The sequence below is a fragment of the Anolis carolinensis genome, chromosome 4 (assembly GCF_035594765.1).
Source record: "Anolis carolinensis isolate JA03-04 chromosome 4, rAnoCar3.1.pri, whole genome shotgun sequence".
Taxonomy (NCBI): domain Eukaryota; kingdom Metazoa; phylum Chordata; class Lepidosauria; order Squamata; family Dactyloidae; genus Anolis; species Anolis carolinensis.
The window spans coordinates 73,226,355-73,250,905 of NC_085844.1; the positions used below are offsets into that span (position 1 = coordinate 73,226,355).

The 24,551-nt window shown below is 39.3% G+C and overlaps 1 protein-coding gene and 1 pseudogene across 4 annotated transcripts in view; both read left to right on the forward strand.

The window, feature by feature from the left end:
- nfatc1 (nuclear factor of activated T cells 1) overlaps positions 1 to 24,551 on the forward strand; it is a 180,228-nt gene that overhangs the window by 113,903 nt on the left and 41,774 nt on the right. For all 4 annotated transcript variants that reach the window (XM_008108767.3, XM_008108765.3, XM_008108766.3 and 1 more), the window contains exons 7-8: positions 11,971 to 12,026; positions 13,072 to 13,204. In XM_008108767.3, the coding sequence (XP_008106974.3) occupies positions 11,971 to 12,026; positions 13,072 to 13,204 (189 nt within the window). The remainder of the gene's footprint in view (positions 1 to 11,970; positions 12,027 to 13,071; positions 13,205 to 24,551) is intronic.
- Positions 16,601 to 18,693, forward strand: LOC134298678 (gigaxonin-like; annotated as a pseudogene).

Below are 24,551 nucleotides of genomic sequence, written 5' to 3' on the forward strand. Positions count from 1 at the left end.
ACTTTCACACCAAACTGTCAGGGAGCACAACCACTGCTTTTCTGGGATGGTGTGAACCTTATCCCCTCCCATGTCACAATTGCTGTCACTCCTGGCTGGTCATGGCGTTCCATGTGATCTCCTGACTGTCATTGGCAATTCTTCTGACATCAGAACAGGGTGCCTGCATGACCTAGACAAAGAAAGGAATGATCTGCCTCTTCTTGCTAGTCTTCAAACTTCCCTGTTCTGACATTGGCAGGGCGGTTTATGAGGAAGAAGGTGAGATTGTGTCAGAAGGGGACACCTACACAATCAACAAAAAGGAGTGAGATTGAAAGCTAAAACTACTAGGGTAGCTGTACTTCATGGAGACAGCTAGACTTCTATTTGCTTTTAGCATTGTTTAGACAAACCCTAAGTTCATAGCTATCCAATTAACTCTGTTGCTCAGATAGCGAAAACTGGGTCTCTTCAATGCTAGTCCAAAACTCTGGCCAGAATTACATGTTGGCTCTTAACCTTGATGTTCATTTCTTCACCATAGACAAATGAAGCCAACATCCTAGTCTGCATGTTTTTCTGTAACATATATAATTAAAAGTAGAGACTGAAGGCTCAAGTTATATTTACGGTTTTGATTTGTTATGTTTTATTTTAACTCAAAGTTAATTCAGATCATGTAAATATCTTGTAAGCTTCCTTTGGAATTGTGTTGCTTAAAGATATCAGACAAGCTAAGCAGGAAACAAAAAAAACATTTGAACATTTTCCAGAGGGAATATACTAGGCCAGTCCATATGGAATTTCTTCACATTTTCTTGGGAGAGGCAAAAAAGTGCACATTTTGTGTAGACCGACAGGAACATTTTCGGGGCTTTCTTTCTTTGCTTTAATTATTCTTCGATATAGCATAGTGAGAGCGACACTACTAGTGATTTTGTGGCCATCTTGGGCCATAATGCATCAAAAGGAGAATGCTATTCCATGGTGAATAGGAGGAAAACATGGCTGTCCCAAATTGGACTGCAGGAGGAATCATGCCCTCACCCCACATACAATGCACCTGAATAGGATGTTCCATTGGGATCTAGCATCCTCAGTCTAGATGTATTATCTATTTTTGTAATTTCAGTTAATAACAATTAATTAAGAAGACAGAAAGAAACCTACACTGGGGTCTTCCACCCTTGAAAGCAAAGTTTTTTGCCATTACCTCTCCCAAAAATATAAATTTGGGCCCCTAAACACAACATCCTTTTTCTCAGCCTGAGTTGAAATTCAAAGGTTGGCAAGCATCTCTGGCTTTGTGTAAAAATTATTTACTTTTGGGAAACAAGACAGGCTTTGCTTTTTTAATTACAACATTGAGGTTGCGTCTACATAATTAATTATTGGCCTTCCAAACTCCGGAGTTCCTGCTGGAAGATGCTCAGAAACCAAAGGAATTATGGAATAATAACACAAAGCTGGGAGGATCCCTTAGTTCTTAATGAAAAACATCCACAGTCCCTTTCAACATGTAGTACTACAGTACTTCCTTACCTGTAGTTGATCAGAGTTTATCTCAACCTGATTCTGCCCTGATGAGGGAAGATACAAGCGTAGGCAGATACTAAATGTGTGTAATCGTCTTTTCAGATCCTTCTTTGAAGCAAGGAACCGTGCCCATTTGTTCAGCCCTGTCCTAAGACTTTTCTTCTTAATTTCCTATTCTGCCTTCTGGGAAGTACAAGGCAGGCCCCATGAGTAAGGTTTTTTTTGTGTGTGCCTTCAAGCCGATATGACCCTAAGGCAAATCTAGGGTTTCTTGGCAATATTTGTTCAGAAGAGACTTGTTATCATTTTCCTCTGAAACCGGGAAAGTGTAAATTACCAAATTCACCCTTTGAAGACCACTCTTGTAGCCCAGTGCTCAAACCACCACACCATATTGACTCCCTTTTGTGCAGGCATGAATTTCAGCTGTCTGGCTTTTACATGTGTATAATAATGTATATAAAAAGATTTACATTTAATGTTGATTTAACTTTTCAAAAATTGATTCATTAAATCTATTCTAGTTGAGTTTTACCAGGTGGTAAAACCAGATTAAAGCTTATTTGCATCCTGATCTAGGGTGATCAAACATCTATGGCTGAAACTAGATCTATGCTTAATGACTCTCATACATATCATCACTGACATCCCCTCTGGTTTCACTTTGAGGCAATATTAAAATATACCTAAATCATAATAAAAACAGTCCCTACAAGTTCAGCAAAAAGCAGCAGGAAAACATAGAAGTGTAATTACAAAATTAGCAGCTTATCACGAACCTTCCCAGTTTTGCTTAAATAAATGTGCTTCCAGTGTCTGCCTGAAATGGGAAGGAAAGGAGCTTGACAGGCTTCCACAGGAGACAGCACTGAACAGTGCAGCACTGAAAGGGTCTTCAAGTCAATCTTAATTTGCCAACAGATTGGTAAAAATATTGGATTCCATAGTTGTAATTATAACAAATCACCCATAACCCACTGCCACATTTTAAAGAAGTCACATAGCTACAATTTGGGAAAAGGAAGCCAGGCAGCGTGGTTTTGGGAATAGATCATAGTGCTTCCAATTCCTGCTAACTAGGTAGACTTCAAGGAACACTCAGTGGCACAGTGGGTTAAACCACCAAGCTGCTGAACTTGCCGACTGAAAGGTCGGTGGTTCAAATCCGGGGAGCGGGGTGAGCTCCCGCTGTTAGCCCCAGTTTCTACCAAGCTAGCCGTTCGAAAACATGCAAATGTAAATAGATCAATATGTACTGCTCCCACAGGAAGGTAACGGTGCTCCATTCAGTCATGCTGGCCACATGACCTTGGAGGTGTCTACGGACAACACTGGCTCTTCGGCTTAGCAATGGAGATGTGCACCATCCCCCAGAGTTGGACATGACTAGACTTAATGTCAAAGGAAAACCTTTACCTTTACTAGGTAGACTTCACTATCTCCTACTCATATGAAGAATAATCACTTAATGTGAATTCTAGAAAAAAGAAGATGAAATGAAGCTGTGACGGAGCATCACCCATACCACTTACGAATTAGGACTCTATCTTTTTTCTTATTGTCCCCTGGGGTGGGGAACATTTGCGGCCCAATTTGTTCCAGGTAAACCCATCAGGAGCCACTGTCAGAATGGCACATACACACATACATACGCACACACCACAGGAAGAAAAATACTGAGCTTAATAACCAGCAATAATATTTCCACTTCATGGAAATAACCAAGGTGGCGAATTTACAAAGCTTCTTTGCTTTTGCTGCTGCTGTGTTAGAACAAGCCCACAATGCCTTTTTATGTGGAAATCTTCTGGATGGGTGTGGTGGGGAAGCCGTTTCTGTGACTCACACTGCAGGGAATTCCCTAATGGATTTAGAATATTTTTACTTTCTGACTTCTGCAGTTTCCTTTTTAACTCTGCAGAGAACGGTTGATACAGAGCGAATTACAAAGACCCATTCAGTGCTGAGCCATTTCATTCCTAAAGCCTGCTTATATTTTTAGCAATTCAAAACCAGCCCATATAGTCATGAAATGAGGTAGGTGTGCAGAATTGCCCTCCACTGTTATCAATCTCCAGATGTCAAACGTTATGACAGAACCTCTTTGCCTTTATGCAAAAAACACAGGCCAAAGTACCTGAAGGATGAGTGAGTCACCTCTTTCCTTCTGTAGAAAGATCTCTCTGCATCCCACAGCAAAAGGTTACCATGGGATGCTGTGATTTCTTTTGCTCATTAATGGGTTTTTTTATGTAACTTAAGAGTCATCTCCAGTGTCATTTCTACACATTCTCTTGATCTGCAACCAAACTCACATTTCTTATACTGTTTCCCATAACAACATACAAGTGTGTATTTTAAGGAGTGAATTTCAGTTGCCTCTGGTATCCTGCCAACATGAACACAACCACAGAAATGCTTTAGGAAAAACAAGTCTAGTTAACCCCTTCACATATGTTTGGGTGAAAAAAAACCATATGTACAAAAAATTATATATAGAAACTTGAGCACATGGAGCAAACATCTGAACTGATCCTGTATCTGCATTGTCTTTTACTTTATTGAAATCCCATTAAAGCAGGAGTGGAAGCCTCAAATTATATTTGTCGACTTTACTTGTTTCGGGATTTCCCTCTGCTCCCCCTTCAGCTGTATAAACAGGAAAGCTCTACTGCTGTTTAGTGAGTCTGTTTCCCTTAGGTAAGAACAGTACATAATGATGGACTTTATTAATGTCAGCAGTGAATACCTAACTGCATGATAGAGACCATCATAGAACTGATTTTCCTGCCCAGAATTTTACATAATAGTTTAAGCACCTGGAGAAAAGAAGAAGCAAGGTGCTGTTTTAAGAAATGTATTTTATTAACATGCTTTCTTGAACTATTGGTTTGGGATTTTGGTGCTGAAATCACTACTCCAACCTTTGCATAAAATCTTACATTAAAAACAGGATATATCCAACAAAATATTCAATGGATCGGTGGCAGAGGCAAGCAATAAAGTTGGGCGTTCTGGTGTATTTACTTTTTGCCATTGTGCATACCAAAAACAACAGCGAAGCAGTCCACTTGAAAAGAATTGCATCCATTGAGTTAAACTTGAAAGGGAATGCCTGAAATGTGACTGTTTCAGCTTTATGTTATGTCTGTAATTTAAATTATTTGCATTTTGGAAAGGTATAAATTGCTCTGGTGTACTTTTGTTGGCTTCGAGCCAGGCAGGGAGTTGCCTTCGGCTGTGAGTCAGGCAGGCTGATGCAGATGTGGCAGCCTTACAATGGAAACTTTTGTGGTGTATCACTCCTCACTCCTCCAGCACATTCGGCCTGGAAACGGCATCTTGCATACTTGGGTAGGATACTTGGCAAAAGTTGTACTGACATAAGACCTTTTTCTCCAGTGTAAGCAAGTCTTTTAAGCGTTTCGAGACCCCCTTCCTTAAGAAATTATCCCAACCATTCCTATCTTTTTGAAAGCAAAAAATTAGCTGATCTATATAAACCTACAAAACATGTTTACTGTAAGGGGTTGACGTAGTGGTCTAAGGTTTCTCTCTTGGAATAAATCCCAGTCCGTGGGTGTAGAGATTTCCCTCTTGGTTCACCAGACGTAACATGAGGAATTGTCTGCTTTTTTTGCTTTTTCCTTTTTGGTCTCTGCTTCATAACAATTTCTCCTCCTTATATTTTTTGTAAAATGAAATGTCACTAACTCTCACTGAGTCATCTGTTCCCTTCTCCTTTTCTATAACAACAACAACAACGAAAAGTCTGGACATTCTCAAGCGTATTTTATACTGGAGACACAGTAACTCTTTGATACTTTATTGGTAATCAATGTGTTAATAAAGCCACCATGCATAGATTCTGTTTTTAAAAGAATAATTTATAATATGACACCTAAAACCTTTTTTGTATGAATACACACATATACAGTTATCCTAAAAACTGGAAAAGCAAAAGCAAACACAGCAGCAGCATTGTAAAAGTTAATTGAAAAATTAGACGGCATTGAAAATTTTTTTGGCAGGAACTAGAAAACAGAATCCCAGTTTAAGTCATTCATCTTTCAGAATGGATTAAACATGCAAACAACTTGAAGTTCTGGTAATTCAATTACAAATGTGAAAGGAATATAAATTTTGACCAGTTTTGCCTCTTTGGGTACCATATTTTCCTGCCTGTTACATTGATATAAAGTAACAGCCAGTGTATTACTTCTCTATCCTTCTTTTTAAGACACCATGACTGTGAAATAAAAGTTAAGAAATAATGCTTGCCTAAGATTATTCAGTTTAGCCATGTATAAGTAATAATTTTGCCTTGAGATCTTGACAATTGAAGTCCAGAATAAGTAGGTATGTGGGCAAGAAGAAGTGTAACTCCAAGTATAAAGAAAAATTTGGAGAGGATGCACCATTTCTTTGTATTTGACATGAGCATTAGAAGCCAAAGCTATGCACATTTGACAGAGGGAAAGATTGGAGTCTTGATTTAATCCCAGTTGAGCAGACCCATTAAATCAATCACTGAATGGTAACACATACATAAATCTTATTGATATAGTGCAGTGGTTCTCAACCTGTGGGTCCTCAGGTGTTTTGACCTACAACTCCCAGAAATCCCAGCCAGTTTACCAGCTGTTAAGATTTCTGGGAGTTGAAGGTCAAAACATCTGGGGACCCAAAAGTTGAGAACCATAGCGGGTCTAGTTTAGTTGGGAGTAAAATAGGATTTAGGCCAGAGAGAAACAAAAAAATCTGACTTTGCACTTATGATATCTAAATTACAAGTAAATATATAGAAATGATGGAGGATCATAACAGAAAGCTCTTCTTGAAAGTTTGGCGGGTGCCATTATTGGTTTATTCTCCATGAGGTTAAAGACCTGCTGTTCCCCCATGTTTTCCAGGCTCAGTGACTGCTATGTGTTTTGTTGGAATGTGGGCTTGTTTTTTATTATATTAAATGGTTTATGTTTTCTTTACATGGTTTAAAAGCTTTTCCCTCCCTGACCCCAGACTCTTGGATATGTGTCAAGGTAGAAATATTTTAATTAATGAATCCATTATTTAAAAGGTAGATGCAATGTTGGGTGTAAGCTGATGTCACAGTATCATGTAGAAAAGGTTGACGGAGCAACATTTAGACTTAAATCCAACAGACTAGTGGGGAGTATCCAGGTGCTTGTCTTCTTCTTCCCTCTCCTCACAGTTGAGCCAGTCAAAATTGGTCTAGCAGATTCTGTAATGTTCTAGATGAGGTTTTGAGGAGACTTGGTTGGAGTGGAAGGGCTGTAAGGGTAGAGAGGAATCAACCCTAGATTCATCCATCCATTCATGTATTTCCTGCACAAACTGGTTAAAGTTGGAATGGGAAGGATTCATACTATAGGCTCTTCCCACTGATAACAATAGAATAGTGTAAAATGTCTATCTATCTATCTATCTATCTATCTATCTATCTATCTATCTATCTAATAGTCTAGGTCTCCAAAGTAATAGGACAAATCCTTGATTAGGCAGTACTCCATCCATTCTCTATTCTTTAAAATGGGTTTTAATCTCTTTAAGGGCATGGGAAATAAGCATGGGAAATAAGCAAGACGAACTCCAACTCTTAGCACAGCACCACACATCCGATGTCATAGGCATCACTGAAACCTGGTGGGATGACTCCCATCACTGGAATGTAGCCATTGAGGGCTATAACCTCTTTCACAGAAATAGAACAAAGGGGAGAGGAGGGGGAGTAGCTTTATATGTCAAAAACAGTTACGTTGCAGAAGAAATGCAAGACTGTAATCCGGGAAACCAGCTTGAAAGCATCTGGATAAGAATCAAGGGAACCGGGACTCAAAAAGATCTTGTCGTGGGTGTCTACTACAGACCTCCGAGTCAGGATGAAGGACTTGATGAAGCCTTCTGTCAACAGCTGACCAAACAGGCACAAAGAAGAGATATAGTAGTCATGGGCGATTTCAATTATCCCGATATCTGCTGGAAAACAAACTCAGCCAAGAGTACAAAGTCCAACAAATTCCTCACTTGCCTGCAGATAATTTTATGGTCCAGAAGGTAGAAGAGGCAACAAGGGGATCAGCAACTCTTGATCTAATCTTAACAAATGTGGAAGACCTGATCAGTTGAAGTGGTTGGATCCTTAGGGGCAAGTGACCATGTGCTCCTGAAGTTTGCAATACAAAGGAATGCTGAAACTAAGACAAGTCAAACACGCATTCTGGACTTTAAGAGAGCTGACTTCCAAAAAATGAAGGAATTACTGAGCGGCATTCCATGGATGCCAATATTAAAAAAACAAGGGAGTTAAGGATGGATGGGAGTTTTTCAAAAGTGAAATACTCAAGGTGCAAATGCAAACAATGCCAACAGAGAAGAAAAATAAGACAAGTGCAAAGAAGCCAGAATGGATGTCCAAAGAACTTCTAACTGAGCTAAAGCTCAAAAGTGACATGCACAAGAAGTGGAAAAGGGGAGAAATCACCAAAGAAGAATTCAAACGTATAGCCAACTCCTGTAGGGAAAAGGTTCGCAAGGCTAAAGCGCAAAATGAGCTCAGGCTTGCCAGGGACATAAAAAACAACAAAAAAGGCTTTTTTGCTTACGTTGGTAGAAAAAGGAAGAAAAAGGAGGGGATAGGGCCACTGCAAGGAGAAGATGGGGTGATGGCAACAGGGGATAGGGAAAAGGCAGAACTGCTTAATGCCTTCTTTGTCTCGGTCTTCTCACAAAAAGAAAGCCATCTTCAACCTCAGCAACATGGAATGGATGAAGGATTGGGTGAAATCTAACCCAAATAGGGAAACAAGTTGTCCAGGAACACCTGGCCACTCTAAACGAATTCAAGTCCCCAGGGCCAGAACAGCTACATCCAAGAGTATTGAAGGAACTAGCGGAAGTTATTTCAGAACCACTGGCAATTATCTTCAAGAGTTCTTGGAGAACGGGAGAAGTCCCAGCAGATTGGAGGAGGGCGAATGTGGTCCCTATCTTCAAGAAGGGAAAAAAGAACAACCCAAACAATTACCGTCCGGTCAGGCAAGATTCTGGAAAAAATCATTAAGGAAGTGGTCTGCGAACAGTTAGAAACAAATGCGGTCATTGCTAATAGTCAACACGGATTTACCAAAAACAAGTCATGTCTTTTTTTGATAGAGTTACGAGTTGGGTCGATACAGGGAATGCTGTGGATGTAGCGTACCTGGATTTCAGTAAGGCCTTCGACAAAGTCCCCCACGACCTTCTGGCAAACAAACTAGTAAAATGTGGGCTAGACAAAACTACGGTTAGGTGGATCTGTAATTGGCTAAGCGAACGAACCCAAAGGGTGCTCACCAATGCATCGTCTTCATCATGGAAAGAAGTGACAAGTGGAGTGCCGCAGGGCTCCGTCCTGGGCCCGGTTCTGTTCAACATCTTTATTAACGACTTAGACGAAGGGTTAGAAGGCACGATCATCAAGTTTGCAGATGACACAAAACTGGGAGGGATAGCTAACACTCCAGAAGACAGGAGCAGAATTCAAAACGATCTTGACAGACTAGAGAGATGGGCCGAAACTAACAAAATGAAGTTCAACAGGGACAAATGCTAGATACTTCACTTCGGCAGAAAAAATGGAAATCAAAGATACAGAATGGGGGACGCCTGGCTTGACAGCAGTGTGTGCGAAAAAGACCTTGGAGTCCTCGTGGACAACAAGTTAAACATGAGCCAACAACGTGATGCGGCAGCTAAAAAAGCCAACGGGATTCTGGCCTGCATCAATAGGGGTATAGCGTCTAGATCCAAGGAAGTCATGCTCCCCCTCTATTCTGCCTTGGTCAGGCCACACCTGGAATACTGTGTCCAATTTTGGGCACCGCAGATGAAGGGAGATGTTGACAAGCTGGAAAGCGTCCAGAGGAGGGCGACTAAAATGATCAAAGGTCTGGAGAACAAGCCCTATGAGGAGCGGCTTAAAGAGCTGGGCATGTTTAGCCTGCAGAAGAGAAGGCTGAGAGGAGACATGATAGCCATGTACAAATACATGAAGGTAAGTCATAGGGAGGAGGGAGCAAGCTTGTTTTCTGCTGCCCTGCAGACTAGGACACAGAACAATGGCTTCAAACTACAGGAAAGGAGATTCCACCTGAACATCAGGAAGAACTTCCTCACTGTGAGGGCTGTTCGACAGTGGAACTCTCTCCCCCGGGCCGTGGCGGAGGCTCCTTCTTTGGAAGCTTTTAAGCAGAGGCTGGATGGCCATCTGTCGGGGGTGCTTTGAATGCGATTTCCTGCTTCTTAGCAGGAGGTTGGACTGGATGGCCCATGAGGTCTCTTCCAACTCTACTATTGTATGATTCTATGATTCTAAGGAATCTCTGTAGAATTAATGCAGTTTGTCACCACTTCAACTGCCATGTCTCAATGTTATGGAATCCTGGGAGTAGCAGCTTTGTAACATCTTTAGCTTTCTCTGCCGAAAAAGTTCTGGTGCCTCACCATACTACAACTCCCATGATTTCATAGTATCGAGCCATGACAGTCAAACACCATTAATTCTACAGTTTAGACGCATCCTTTAGGAATATAACCATTTGTCCAGAGTGTCATTTTATGATACGTATTATGGTAGTGTAACTTCATCTTGCCTTCCATAGCTGCAGTCCAAGGTAAAGATTAAGAAAAACTGATGAAATCAGAATAGTGTGGTCGTGGTTTTTTAAAGATTAGCAATTTGAAATTTTATAACAAAGAAACAATTGACGAGAGGGCTTCTGCAGATGGCCAGTTGCCCATGTAAATGTCAGGCTATTCTGTTTCTTGACTGCATATATCGTGACAATTGATCCCGATCCCACATCCAGTCATGACATCAATGCTGGGGGTTAGTCCATCTCTTTGGATCTATAGTTGCCTGTGGTGTGAGTGGGGATTCCTTCCCACTCTGCCCTCTCTAGGTGACACATGCTTATTAGGACTCATTAGGCTTCCCAGATGGACAAAGGGTAACAAGACATTGGAAACAGATGTGGCAAAGTAATCCCTGCCTCTGCCTGTTTCAATAACTTCCAGGTCTGAAAATTTACAGTTAATGCTAGAAAATCATGGGTAATAACTTGAAAAGGAGGTGTGTCATTTAGATGTTTTTTAAATCTCAAATCCCTTTTACTGATCTGGGTGAGCCCTTAGTCTCACAATAATATTATTTTGCAATACAATTGTGTTTTGTGCGTGTATGGCGGGAGAGAGAGAACCCTTTTAAATACCTGTCATAAATCTCTATTCTGAAGAAAACAGAATGGAGACACAAGAATGTCTTTTTCCTATTATTATACATCAGATTGTTAATTTTGATCCTGGAAATTAATGTAAAGAGAAGGCAGCCTTTAAAAAAAGGGCTTTCAAACACTGATGTGGTGAGAGGCTGCAAATGAACATTTGCACATCTCGGTGCTGTAATAAATATACAAATGAGAGGACATCGGGTTTCCTTACATTATTATAAAAACAGGCTTCCCTTCTCCAATACTAATGACTGCAAAATAACCCACAAATAATGGAGATCAAATGATCAGCATGATGATCAGTAGTCCCCAAAGAGCATCACAGCAAAATATGTGTGTATCATTAGGAAGGCATCTGCAAGTCTCACAGACATGAAGGGAACTAACTCGTCTGCAAGACCTCTGACAGTTGAAGCAAGGCCAATAGATGTGTCTAGTCAATTTTTTTCCACAAAATTCCAGCCACTGAACTATTGCCACTCTGTTTCTGAATGGAAATTTGTATTTCTTGTAGTTCTCATTGTGTATTTAGTGGATTCAAGTGAACTTGAAAGGATGATTGCATTAGGAAAAAGAAAGCAAAATGTGTGAAAGAAGCCATATCCCTGCTATAATTTGAATGTTTGTTGGACTAGTATAAAAATCCGCAGAGAGTCACCAAGCTTGATCTAATGTAGTTAGAACAGAATACGTTTTTGGAATTTATCTGCCAAATACTTTCGGTACTTGAACAGATATTTTGAATTTCTGCATTTTTATTTTATTTTATTTTTGCTGTAGAATGCATATTTATGAATTGATTTTGATCATACTTGATATACTTGATATTTAGACATGTTGATATTTTAAACATTTTGTTTTGGGTTACCTAACAAACTATAATATTTATAAAACTCCTGGGTGCTTGTCTGTTCTTCATGGAATTTGATGTAAAACAAATTTAAGTTTTATAAGTGTTATTAATCACAAGTATAGTCATCATTCTCATTAAAATAATCTATCTGAATCTTGACAACACTGTGTAAAAGTCTTAGTAGTATATATGTAAGTGAGATTAAAGGGAGTGTATCAGAAATTCAGGTCCTCTCGCTTCTCATTACTGGTCTTGTGAAGGAAACAAGAAAGGAATAGATTTGGACACCTTCTTGTTTTTGTCTTTTAGATGGACATCATGTGTGGGAAATGGAAGCCAAAACTGACAAAGAGTTGTGTAAGCCAGTAAGTATCCTAACTCTGAGTGTGATAAACATTTTTTTCAAGTGCAGTGACTATATGTTTTTTGATTATTCATTTACTGAAATATTAAATGATAAATATTTGTAAAAACAGTAAGTCAGACCCTCTTGTTCAGATTAGCTGATACACATCTTAAACAGCTTTCTCACTCAAGTGGTCCTGTCTTTTGCACACTATGGGTAGTGTACCTCTACATGTGCCACTAAAATGGGCTGGTCCGGAATAGCAGTACTCCAGCCTGGACCTAGGGGCAGCTATGCTATTCATCTCCGTCTCACAGCTGAGATGTGGTAGAGCAGACTCTAGACTGCTTAATAGGGTTGAAACTCATTCAACCACTCTGGACAATCACCTTACCTTGGCTAGCCCTTTGTCACTGCTGGATGGCATTGGCCACAGAGCTCCAAGAGAGCTCCTTGCTGTCATCAGGCAATAGCAAAGGTGCCCAACAATGACCAGGAGCAATCCTAGAGCTCCACGGATGTCTGCCACATTGATGGGAAAGTGACAATCCCCTTTTTGCTGCACCACCAAACACAAGGAAAAGGGGATAATGACACCAGGCAATTTGGATAATGAACCAGTTAGTGGCATGTGTAGATGTGCCCATAGTGTGCAAAAGCCAGAACCATTTGGTAGCTGTCCACACTCACTCTAAAGCACGTGGATGCTCAAAACTCTGGGACATTCCCCAACCTTCCGTAATGCAAGGTAAAACTGGGTTAACCTGGTTCATTTCATGTTACAGAGCAGAAATCCTTGGATGTCATTTGGACATTCAGAAGCAACTTCAACTCCAAATCAGGGTTTGAGCCAAGTTCAGACAAGCCCTATATTACATTATTGTCTCACAGTCAGTGGTGGATAGTTGTCTCCATGTCAGGGGTACAATGAATCTGTTCTGAGTTTTATTCCAAATTGGAAATATTACTGCTAGGTTTTGGAAATAATTTGTAGACAACCTGTTTAAGTAATTGTTTTATCAATTTTCCCCATCTGAAATTTTATTTTAAACATTTTGTTTTAGACTTCATTGGTTATTGAGATTCCACCGTTTCGCAATCAGAGAATTACCAGTCCTGTCCAAGTTAATTTCTATGTCTGCAATGGAAAGAGAAAGAGAAGCCAGTACCAACTTTTCACCTATCTTCCTGCTAATGGTAACAACTTCTTTTTTTATTAGAACCCACCAGAAATAAATATTGTGCATGTCATTTTGGGAAGAGGTCAGGATTAAACTCTTTTAAAATAATAATAATAATAATAATACAATAGCGCCCTGAATAAATCAGGCTTTAAACAAATGTTCTTGAGTTAAATCATGGAGCAACACGGGAGAAAATACCTTGTTCTAAAAAAACAACAAACCAAAAACTGCCCCCATAATCCTTGAATAATTCCAAATTGTGAAGTAGGTGTAGAAAACCTGTGTTCCTACAGTAGTGATTGAACTAATGCACCCATCATCTTTTGCTACTAAGAGCCACAGTGGCACAATGGGTTAAACCCTTGTGCCGGCTGAACTGCGGACCTGAAGACCTGAAGGTCAGTGGTTCGAATCCGTAAGACAGAGTGAACTCCCATCTGTCAGCCTGAGCTTCCCTTGTGGGGACATGAGAAAAGCCTCCCACAGGATGGTAACATATCCAGGCACCCCCTGGGCAACGTCTTTGTAGATGGCCAATTCTCTCACACCAGAAGCAACTTACAGTATAGTCTCAATTCGCTTCTGAGATAATAAAAAAAAATCTCTTGCTACTGGCCATACTGCCTGGGGCTAATGAGTGTCTGAATCCAACAAGATCTGGAAGGTAGCAGATTCTCTTTTCTGCTAAAATCACTATTTCCCCCTCTTTTCCAAAAAGAAGAAGAAGAGAGATCACTCTGAGCACATTTAATAACTTTTTAAAAATTACCCATAGGTAAATTCTGAAAGAATTATGCATGGTATGTCAGAACACTGCAACCCTTGTTAATTCTCTCAGCATGTATTTGAGCATCAGAAGAGTGATAAAGGGCTGGGGGAAGACAAATTTTTGGTGCTGGATTGCCACAGCATGTTTCCTGAAACACTAGAGGTGATCCTGCTGTACCTGTGTGTGGCTGTCGATAGCAGGCAAGGTAAAAAGCGATTGCTTCCAGACTTCATTACTGAGCTTGCATGGACGATCAAACAGAAATAAAAGGGGGAAACACATAGGTTTGTGTAACCAGATATCCCCAGCATGCTGGAAAAGCATAGATCTATACATTTGGCCACCAGAATAAAATAAATGTGGGCTGGTGAAAGAAAGAAAAAATCATCGCCAGATGCATTTTGGAAAAAGCTATCAGATTGTCTCTAGAAGATTCAAAATGTTCTTCTTCACTTATATAAGCCTAACCTGATCTGATTGTTTCATTTCACATGCTAATATTGCTAGTTTTGAATGAAAGTTTTACTGAAACATGTTGAAACACACTTCCTTTTTGTGCAGGAATCTACCCCTCTTCTTTCCATGTTATTTCTGCCTCTGGTATCAAGTTTTCCCTTAAAGAATTAACATTCAAGAATACATCTATTTCATTTTTAAAAATCGTGTCAGAAGCAACTTGAGAACATACTGTAAGTCACTTCTGGTGTGAGAGAATTGGCCGTCTACTGAGACGTTGCCCAGGGGACTCCCGGATGTGTTACTGGGAGGCTTCTCTCATGTCCCCACAAGCTAGAGCTGACAGATGGAAGCTCACCCCATCTCGCAGATTCGAACCGGCAACCTTCAGGTCAGCAACCCAACCTTCAGGTCAGCAGTTCACAAGGGTTTAGCCCATTACACCACCATATCTATTTCATTAACTGAGATATACCTGTATAACAAAAGAAAGACTCTGCATTTATAAAAGAAGAGCCTTGTGTAATGTAGAAGAAATGCTTTCTTGACAGGGCAAATGGTTTTGCCTGCTATTTTTTGTGATATCATGTATCAGAAGCTTCAAATGGACTTGTCCTGAGGCTATGTGGCTCCTGACCCAAAGTTTAAATGAAGAAATTACTATTTTAACCAAAAAAGGTCATTGTTTTATCTATCGATCAATACATTTCCAATAAGATTTTAGCAGGAGAGAGAAATTGGCAAAACTTATAATGTCTGCAAACTAAATTGCATTCCATTTTAAATTCCTTATCATTATCCTTTAAATGGGACTGTGGTTATTGTCATTATATTTTCCTGTCCAAGGGACATAAACTCCAACTATGGAATTTTATTATGATTATAGTAGAATCCATTTTTCAGATTGAGAAGTCTATAATCCTCACCTGTTCCTGCCCCTGATTTCCCACAGAAGTCATTGGGGCTGCTCCAGGGAAAGTAGCAGGAGGGTTACAGCCAAAATATACTCAAGGAAAAGAATATGAAAATAGCAACGTTAATCATAAGCAGCAGGGCCCTACTAACTGTGGGGTGCCTTTGTGAGGGTTGAACTGCACCCAACTGTTTTTTGGAATGCTTGTATGTCTGTGAAAGTTGTAAATCACTACGCTTAAAAAAAATGAAGGGATATTAACTTTGGCTGATGTAGACAGCAAATTTCTAGCAACCAGTTTAAACCATACTGAAATTTAGCGTGGGTCTCCTAGCCACAGTGGGCCATCAGCTTTTAGGGTTCATACCACTACTTAGCCATGGGCCATTGGTAATCTTGGGCAAGTTCTCACTGCATAGCCAATTTTTGCAGCTGCATAACAATAATAACAGGCAACCTGCCTAACAAATACTGTCTCGGGGGCGGGGGGGGATGGGACCACAATTTAAATCTCATCTGTACTTGAACAGTGCACTCTTATTTTTGTACTTCTTACCATGACATTGGAACCCCCAGTAACACAGCGGTTAAACCACTGAGCTGCTGAACTTGCTGACCGAAAGGTCAGCAGTTCGAATCTGGGGAGCAGGATGAGCTCCTGCTGTTAGCCCCAGCTTCTGCCAACCTAGCAGTTCGAAAGCATGCAAATGTGAGTAGATCAATAGGTATCACTCCGGCGGGAAGGTAACGGCTCTCCATGCAGTCATGCTGGCCACATGATCTTGGAGGTGTCTATGGACAACTTTGGCTCTTTGGCTTAGAAATTGAGATGAACACAACCCCCAGAGTCAGACACGACTAGATTTAATGTCAGGGGAAAACCTTTACCTTTACCATGACATCTTTTTCTCCTTGGAACGGGAGAGAATGGGAGACTTTCTATACTACCTGCCCATAAAATGTAGACCATTAGACCCTGCCCTGTAACCCCTGTTGTTGTCACCATATGTCTCCGTGTTATTTGGTTCCTAATGTCAACTGTGGCTTAGTTGGTCATTCTGGACCTTTAATGTTTTGAGTGTTTTGAACTCCCAAGTCCCAGAAGATCCATCGCCAATTTTTGGGGTTTCTGGGAGTACAAAACACCTGGAAGAACAAAAGTTGAAGCTTGAGATAAGAATGCATGGTAAAAACCTTCTCACAATACATGCATTGTGACTGTTGGTACCATAGAAAGAGGATCCCATCAATAATGTGCTGTATGGCACAATTTTGGCTTGATTGAGATTGATGGAGATGGAGAATGAGATTTCATCTCTGTGGAGTACTATGGCTTTTAAAATAGGACATGAGCAATGCAGCTAAACCTGACTTCGATTAGAGGGATGAGTTGTTACCCAATTGTGAAAAAGATAATTACAATGGGGGGGGGGGGGGGGAATGGTTCCTGCGGCAAGCTTTTTGAGTCTGTTGAATGTTACAACCCAGGAACCCAGCAGTAGACAGCCGTCTACCCACTAAAAGAGAGAAGGTTCCTGGCTGTGGCATGTGGAGTTGTTTCAGAGCTCTATGCCTTTGATGGGATTTGATGTAGGAATGATTATCAGATCAGTGAGATAGTGATATGTAAATCAGAATTCTATTGTGATGTATTTAAAAGGTGAATAGACTTGGATGATCAGAACTTATTTATCCCAGCCAATTCATCATTTGTGTATGAAGCTGTGCTTGTTGGAGCTAGCATTTGTGTGATTGGGGATCTGGATACAGGTACCAACTATTTTTATGTTCAAAAACTTAAAAGAAGTGCTGGAACATGGTACCATACGAAGCTGCTCTTTCCATCAGATCTTCACCAGACTGGATGTGCAGTTTTGCAGATTACAAACTGCAAGCTATTCCAGCTGCAGCTCCAACAGGAATTGTTCCCCATCCATGTTCCTTCAGAAAACCAAGAAGATAGGAAGAACTTGGGAGAAGAGGGCCACCATAACAATTTAGCTTTCTATTGAGGAGAAACAAATCTCTTGCAGCAGAAATATAAACTGTGGGATGAAATTGTTAAATAGTAATATATTTCAAACTCTGGAGAACTAGGTTAAACATTAAAAACTGGCATACTGATGACCCCTTTATAAAGTATAGTTTTACTGTATACTCTGAACTTTAGTATGTAATTTCGCTCTCTCACAGATATTAATATTTAATTGCATATACATGATAAACCTTTTCAAGTAGAACACTATTTCACTTCTTAAAACCTCATATTTTTAACTTTGTTAGTGAAACACAATAATACAAAAAAAAAACTTCACACTAAAAGTATGAGGTTACACAGTTTAAAAGTTCCAATGCCTGCAACTGTTAAAACTCACGTGCTGTTAGAAGACAGTGTTTTTTGCTCTGGAAAGTTGTAGAATTTCAGTAGTGACTACTATTATCCCAGATGTTGCTCTTGTTTACATTAACAAGAATGGAGAAGTGCTTTTGTTGTTGTTTTGGGGGACAAAACTGCTTTACTTGAATTGGAAGCAGTCTATCCAAATTATTTAAAGTATGACTGTGCATTTGTTTTGTTTTAGCAAACAGTAAATGTCTCTTTCTCACCATCACTCTACTGTCATTTCCACAAAGTGAGCATTGTCAGGACATGGTTCCTAAAGCTGAATGAAGGGCGCTACAAGAGGGAATTGTGGGCTCTCCCACTATCTCCACACTCTTAATGACTAGCTCACATCCATTTGCCACCCATTGCCTTGATTGAAATAATAATAATAATAATAATAATAATAATAATAATAATAATAATAATAATATCCAGCATATATATCTCATTTGTTGTGTCATACTATATCTTGTGTCAATAATAATAAAGGAGCAACTCAGGTTGCTCCTGACACGAAAAAAAAAATCATCATAATCATCTTTATTTATATCCCACCACCATCTCCCCGAAGGGCGGCTTACAAAGGCACTCCAGGGTGCATTCTTATGGTACATAAGAATAAAACATTATCACATCAAATTATAATAACAGTCACTATCAACACACAAGTAAAGACTTTCTGTATATATTTCAGATTTCAGTATTAATGTCAAAAATATGTAGTATGATTTTACATAGGATTTATGCTACATTAGAACAGTAACACTTATTTATTATTTACATTCTCATTATTAACACAGTAGTTCCATTTCATGCCTCTACTAAAGCAGCTCCACTGGCTTCCTACAAGTTTTTAGGCTCAATTCAAGGTGCAGGCTATTACCAATAAAGCCCTATACGCTTTGGGTCCAACCTATCTTTGAGATCACATCACTTTCTATGAACCGCAATGGGTTTTGAGATCTGCAGGGGAGGCCCTTCTTTCGGTCCCACCACCATCTCAAGCATGGTTGGTGGAAAGGAGAGAGAGGGTCTTCTGCCTTTGACCTTGAGTAGGCTGTAATGGGTCCATATGAGGTTGACACTCTGGGACTTCAGTTTGTGAATTGATGCCAGCTAGTTTTATCTACAGATGTTCTGCATTTTAAAAATGAGCTATTTTATATTATGTTATATATTATGATTCCCAGATTAGCTTAGTGTTTACACCTTTTTTTGGTTATTTAATATTTAATGTTTATTTTACTTAAGTGATATTTGGATCACCTACTCTTAGAATTTCACCAATGTGCATCTAGTTTGGTTCCTAATTTTATAGTACCTCCAGTAACTAACATCTGCTTTAAAATTTAACCTTGAAGCCAAGTGAAACCACTCGTTCTCTCTTAAAACCTATGCCAATGGTATGAGTGACAGCTAGAACACTGCCAAATATATCTTTTTTCCAGATAACAATACCTTTTTTTCTCTTTCAGTTCAATTGCATTTAATCTCTTCTGGCAGTGTCCCTTCTTATTAAGTGGTGGAGGTCTATTTCTTCCATTGGATATTCTGATCTTGTGCCAGTGTTACACCACTTACTAATTCTCTATCTGTGCCACCTCAAGGATGGTTTCATGATTTAAAAATTTTATAGCAGAAGGCAAAGACAATTGACCCAAGACAAGGAAAGTTTTATAATTTATTCTACTGAAATCAACCTACTAGAAGGGAAGAAACCAAATAAAGTTGGCCAAAGCAATCAAACCTATCAACAAAATAAAAAGCTGCCAATATGAAAGTTGTTACTGGGCTACAATCCACAAAGTACTTAAAAATTGATCTTGTGGTCCTTCCCTCTGCTCTGATATCTAAGTAACCTCAGCCATATTTAGTTTTCTGTGTATGATCCCAGCTGTACCACAGTGCTGAGAACAGGTAGAAGGCAGTACTATATAAGGTTAAGGATCCCTTATCTTTCCCATAGAGCTTATTTTATATGTGCTTTTAATTATGTTCTGTTTTTATCATTTTATGTTTTTATGCATATTTTCTTCTGTTTTTATGATTGTATACAGCATCAAAAATTTGCCATTTGTATATGTAAACTGTCCTGAGTCCCTGCGGGAATAGAGGGAGGGTTGGAAATAAAATTGTATTATTATTATTATTATTATTATTATTATTATTATTATTATTATTATTATTATTATTATTATCTGGAATTCCAAAATCCATAATACTCCAAAAATTTTCCCCCAGGTGGCTGAGATAGTGATACTTTTGTTCTGATGGTTCAATGTATACAAAATTATTTAAAATGTCAATAATAATAATAATAATAATAATAATAAACTTTATTATTATCCTGCCCCCTCTCCACAAGGACTCACAACAGAATCAAGTCACAATATATACATAAGCAGTCTCAATGCATACATAAGCAAAATGTTATGTATGAAATTACTTCTAGGCTATATAGAATCATAGAGTTGGGAGAAACCTCATGGGCCATTCAGTCCAACCCCCTGCCAAGAAGTAGGAAAATGGTATTCAAATCACCCCCGACAGATGGCCATCCAGCCTCTGCTTAAAAGCCTCCAAAGAAGGAGCCTCCACCACAGTCCGGGGCAGAGAGTTCCACTGCTGAACAGCTCTCACAGTGAGGAAGTTCTTCCTGATGTTCAGGTGGAATATCCTTTCCTGTAGTTTGAAGTCGTTGTTTCACATCCTAGTCTCCAGGGCAGGAGAAAACAAGCTTCCTCCCTCCTCCTTATGACTTCCCCTCACACATTTATACATGGCTCTCATTATGTTTCCTCTCGGCCTTCTCTTCTGCAGGCTAAACATGCCCAGCTCTTTAAACCGCTCCTCATAGCGCTTGTTCTCCAGACCCTTGATCATTTTAGTCGCCCTTCTCTGGACACATTCCAGCTTGTCAACATCTATGTATAAGGTGTATATGAAACATAAATTAATGTCATGTTTAGACTTGGGTCTCATCTCCAAAATATCTCATTACGTGTTTGCAAGTTTTCCAAAATCCAGAACAAAATAAGGTTACACTTAAAACTGTACCTGTTCCGACTTATATACAAATTCAACTGAAGAACAAATGTACAGCACCTATCTTGTTCATAACTTGGGGAATGCCTGTATATGTTCAGAATGAAATAATCACCCTTTTTCATATGTTCAAGAAGGATAGTCCTGAGCATGTGAAGAAAAGTTAGCCATTCGTACTGGGCACAGTTGAGAAATCCCTCAAGTCTGCTTCAGTTTCAGTGTTTTGCAGTAGAAACAATCTAGTTTATTGCAGAGATTGCCACAAGTTTCAATTTTAATATGATCGCCAGCCTAAAGTCATAAGTTACTTGAACCTTAATGAGATGTATCTAACCCAGGAAGTTACATTCAGTATATTTTCAAGTCATAGCAACATATTTTTCAATGTAAAAAAGAAATCAAGAGCCTTTATCATGCGTGGGCGCGCAACCTCAGTCCTGGATCTCATCTATGCCGTTGAGCCTGACCTTTTAGTTTTTAGATATGTCTTTCTGATTTACATGATTGATACTGCAGAATGAAAGCAGTGGTGCTAAGCATGCTTCTGAAAACAGTGGGCAGTGTGCCTTGCCATCTACTTCCTGTTCTGTGTCTATAATTATCTCTTGACTATTTGCCGTGATAGTTTTCTAATGATGACATTTGAAAGCCACACTGCTTTTCTTTCTTTCTTTTGCATCCTCTCTCCACCCACTGTTAGCTCACTTTCTAAACTCAAATATGTCACTCTAACTAGGGGAAAGCAGCAAAGCCAAGACTCAGTGTCTTAGGCTGTGGCTTTCTTTATTGGGACACACATCTCCCATTATACTGCTGGGCCTCCTGATGCGGTTTAGCTTTCAATTTTCACACTAAGTTGAATGAAGTCTTTAAGCCTGCTGCGTCAATGAAATAAATTTGTCAAATAGCATATGAAGGGAAAGTGACTTGAGTGTTTCTAAAGCAATAAAAGGCACAAAGACACAGAAAACATTTTTTAAAAAATAAAATAGCATGGATGAGCAAATTGTGTGACTTTCAAGAACATTTATACTTTAAATTTGAATCTTGTTGTCGTCCTAACCATACAAACCTTGAAACATGCCATTGAGGCAATAATAATAATAATAATAATAACAACAACAACAACAACTACAACAATAATTTGGAAACAATAGACATTGACAAAATTACGATCTGCCAACTGCAAAAGGCCACCCTACTGGGATCTGTGCTCATCATCCGAAAATACATCACACAGTCCTAGAGACTTGGGAAGTGTTCAACTTGTGATTTTGTGATATGAAATCCAGCATGTCTGTCTTGTTTGCTGTGTCATAAAATATAATAATAATAATAATAATAATAATAATAATAATAATAATAATAATAATAATAATAATAATAATGTGTCAACTGTATGTCTTTATCTTGGGATAAATCACATTTATCAAATTATTCTGGGGCCTGGGCTGATGTGAGCTTTTTGGGCTATATGGCCATATTCCAGAAGCATTCATTCCTGATGTTTTGCCCACATCTATGACAGGCAAAACGTCAGGAGAGAATGCTTCTGGAACAAGGCCATACAGCCCGGAAAACTCACAGCAACCCAGTGATTCCGGCCATGAAAGCCTTCGACAACACATATTCTAGGATCGTTCACCAGTTTATCTTCTAATGTGATGATTGTGGTGGTGATAAATAGGCCACTTCTTATTACCGTAAATAGATATTAGGGCAGTGTACAGAAAAGACCAAAGTGACCATATAACACAACATTTGACAAGCATTAAAATATGACACTATTTTAAGAAACCAAAACAAAATTTCAAATACATTATTAAATTCAACACACTGGAAGATCATGACTTTATAGAAGAAATAGACCTTCCTCATTTGCTGGGCTAACTTTTACAAATTTGATTGTCATATATTTTCAAGTATAAGCTGAGTTTTTCAGCCTTTTTTAGGGCTGAAAAAGCCCCCCCCCCCCCCGCTTATACTCAAGTGAGAGTCCTGGCCAGCTTATATTCAGATCAACTTATATTTAAGTATATAGGTAATCCGAGTTGGACAGTCTTATCTTATTAAAGTCTTGTTATTATCTTAAATTACAATTTTATGTATATATTCAAAAACATTTAACCTACTGATGCCTCAAGTAATTTAATTTTATTGGTATCTATTTTTATATTTATTTTTGAAATTTACCAGTAGCTGCTGCATTTCCCACCTTCACCTTATACTCAGATCAATACGTTTTCCCAGTTTTTTGTGGTAAAATTAGGTGCCTCAGCTTATATTTGGGTCCGCTTATACTCGAGTATATACGGTATTCACAGATTTAATTAGTAAGAATCTCTAGATCCTCTAGGCTGACTTTGTGGTCAACTCAGAATGTGGTGGACTATCTTTCATTGGAGTTCTTTAAACAGAGGTTGTGTCGCAATCTCTTGCAACACAGGATGTTGGTGGTCCCGGCAGCACTTCCCAACTCTTGTGGTTCAGTGAAAGATGATGGAGAATAATCTAACATAGCAGACCATTGGTGCCCCCTGTGCTTTATTAAGTCATTCAGTCCTATTTCCATTGTATACCATCCTTGCAAATCAGAAAAAACTGCAATAATCATGGGACAACCAAGTAGGATACATTAGCTAAACAGTGAAGAACTGAAACAAGTAATATTTTGTGTTTTGGGTGGAAGGAGGCCGGAAGAAGAAGGAAGCAATAAATTGTTTCTTGTGTCTTGAAATGTTTCTCCAGAAGAAAATGAAATTTGGACTCAATTTACCCCTTTCAGAGTTACCTTATTAATATCTTATGACATAAAATGAATCCTCTCTTCTAAGAACTAATAACATTTTAATGTATATTTTGGCTTTATTAGCTGTACATAAGCAAGTCAAATGCTCCAGGGATTTCCTCTGAAAGAGCCTCAGTATCCATAGATCTGGAGAATCCAGTCTCCTTTGGTATTTGAAATTTGTTGAAAAGCCAAAACCTGAGAAGCATCACGTAACTGAATTAACCCGGTGGTGCAGTGGGTAAACCCTTGTGCCAGCAGAACTGATGACTTGAAGGTTGGGTTGCTGACCTGAAGGTTGCTGGCTTGAATCCCAACCCGGGGAGAGTGTGGATGAGCTCCCTCTGTCAGCTCCAGCTCCATGCAGGGACATGAGAGAAGCCTCCCACAAGGAAACATCCGGGTGTCCCCTGGGCAACATCCTTGCAGACAGCCAGTTCTCTCACACCAGAAGTGACTTGCAGTTTCTCAAGTCACTACTGGCACACACAAAAACTGAATTACATGGAAAGAGGCAGTAAATGTAAAACCTTAAGTATCTAAATTACTTGAGAATAACATACTTTTTAAATTTGTTGAAAAAGATAATACAGGCAAAATATAGCATTTTATCCCAATTATAGCCATGGAAGTATGTACTTTGGAACAAATACATTTTTATTAATAACTAGCTGTGCCCAGCCACATGTTGCTATGGCGTTGTCTAGTGGTGTTGGTGAGAAATTGTTGAGGTAGTGGTGGTATTGAATGTCTGTTGTATGGTTGTCTTTATGTTTAGTATGCATTTGGTTGTTTGTGTACTGTGAAAGTGGTGAGGGTAGAGGGGGTCTATGTCCCTGCGTAGTATTGTATAGTATTTATATGTTGTCCATGTGTTGTGAATGCTTGGATTGTGTCCTGCTGCATAGTAGAAAGGGTTGGGCTGGATGGCCCTTAGGGGTCTTTCCAAACTCTTGTGCCTGTCCCCTGGGCTGAGTAGGTTGCTAGGAGACCAAGTGGGCGG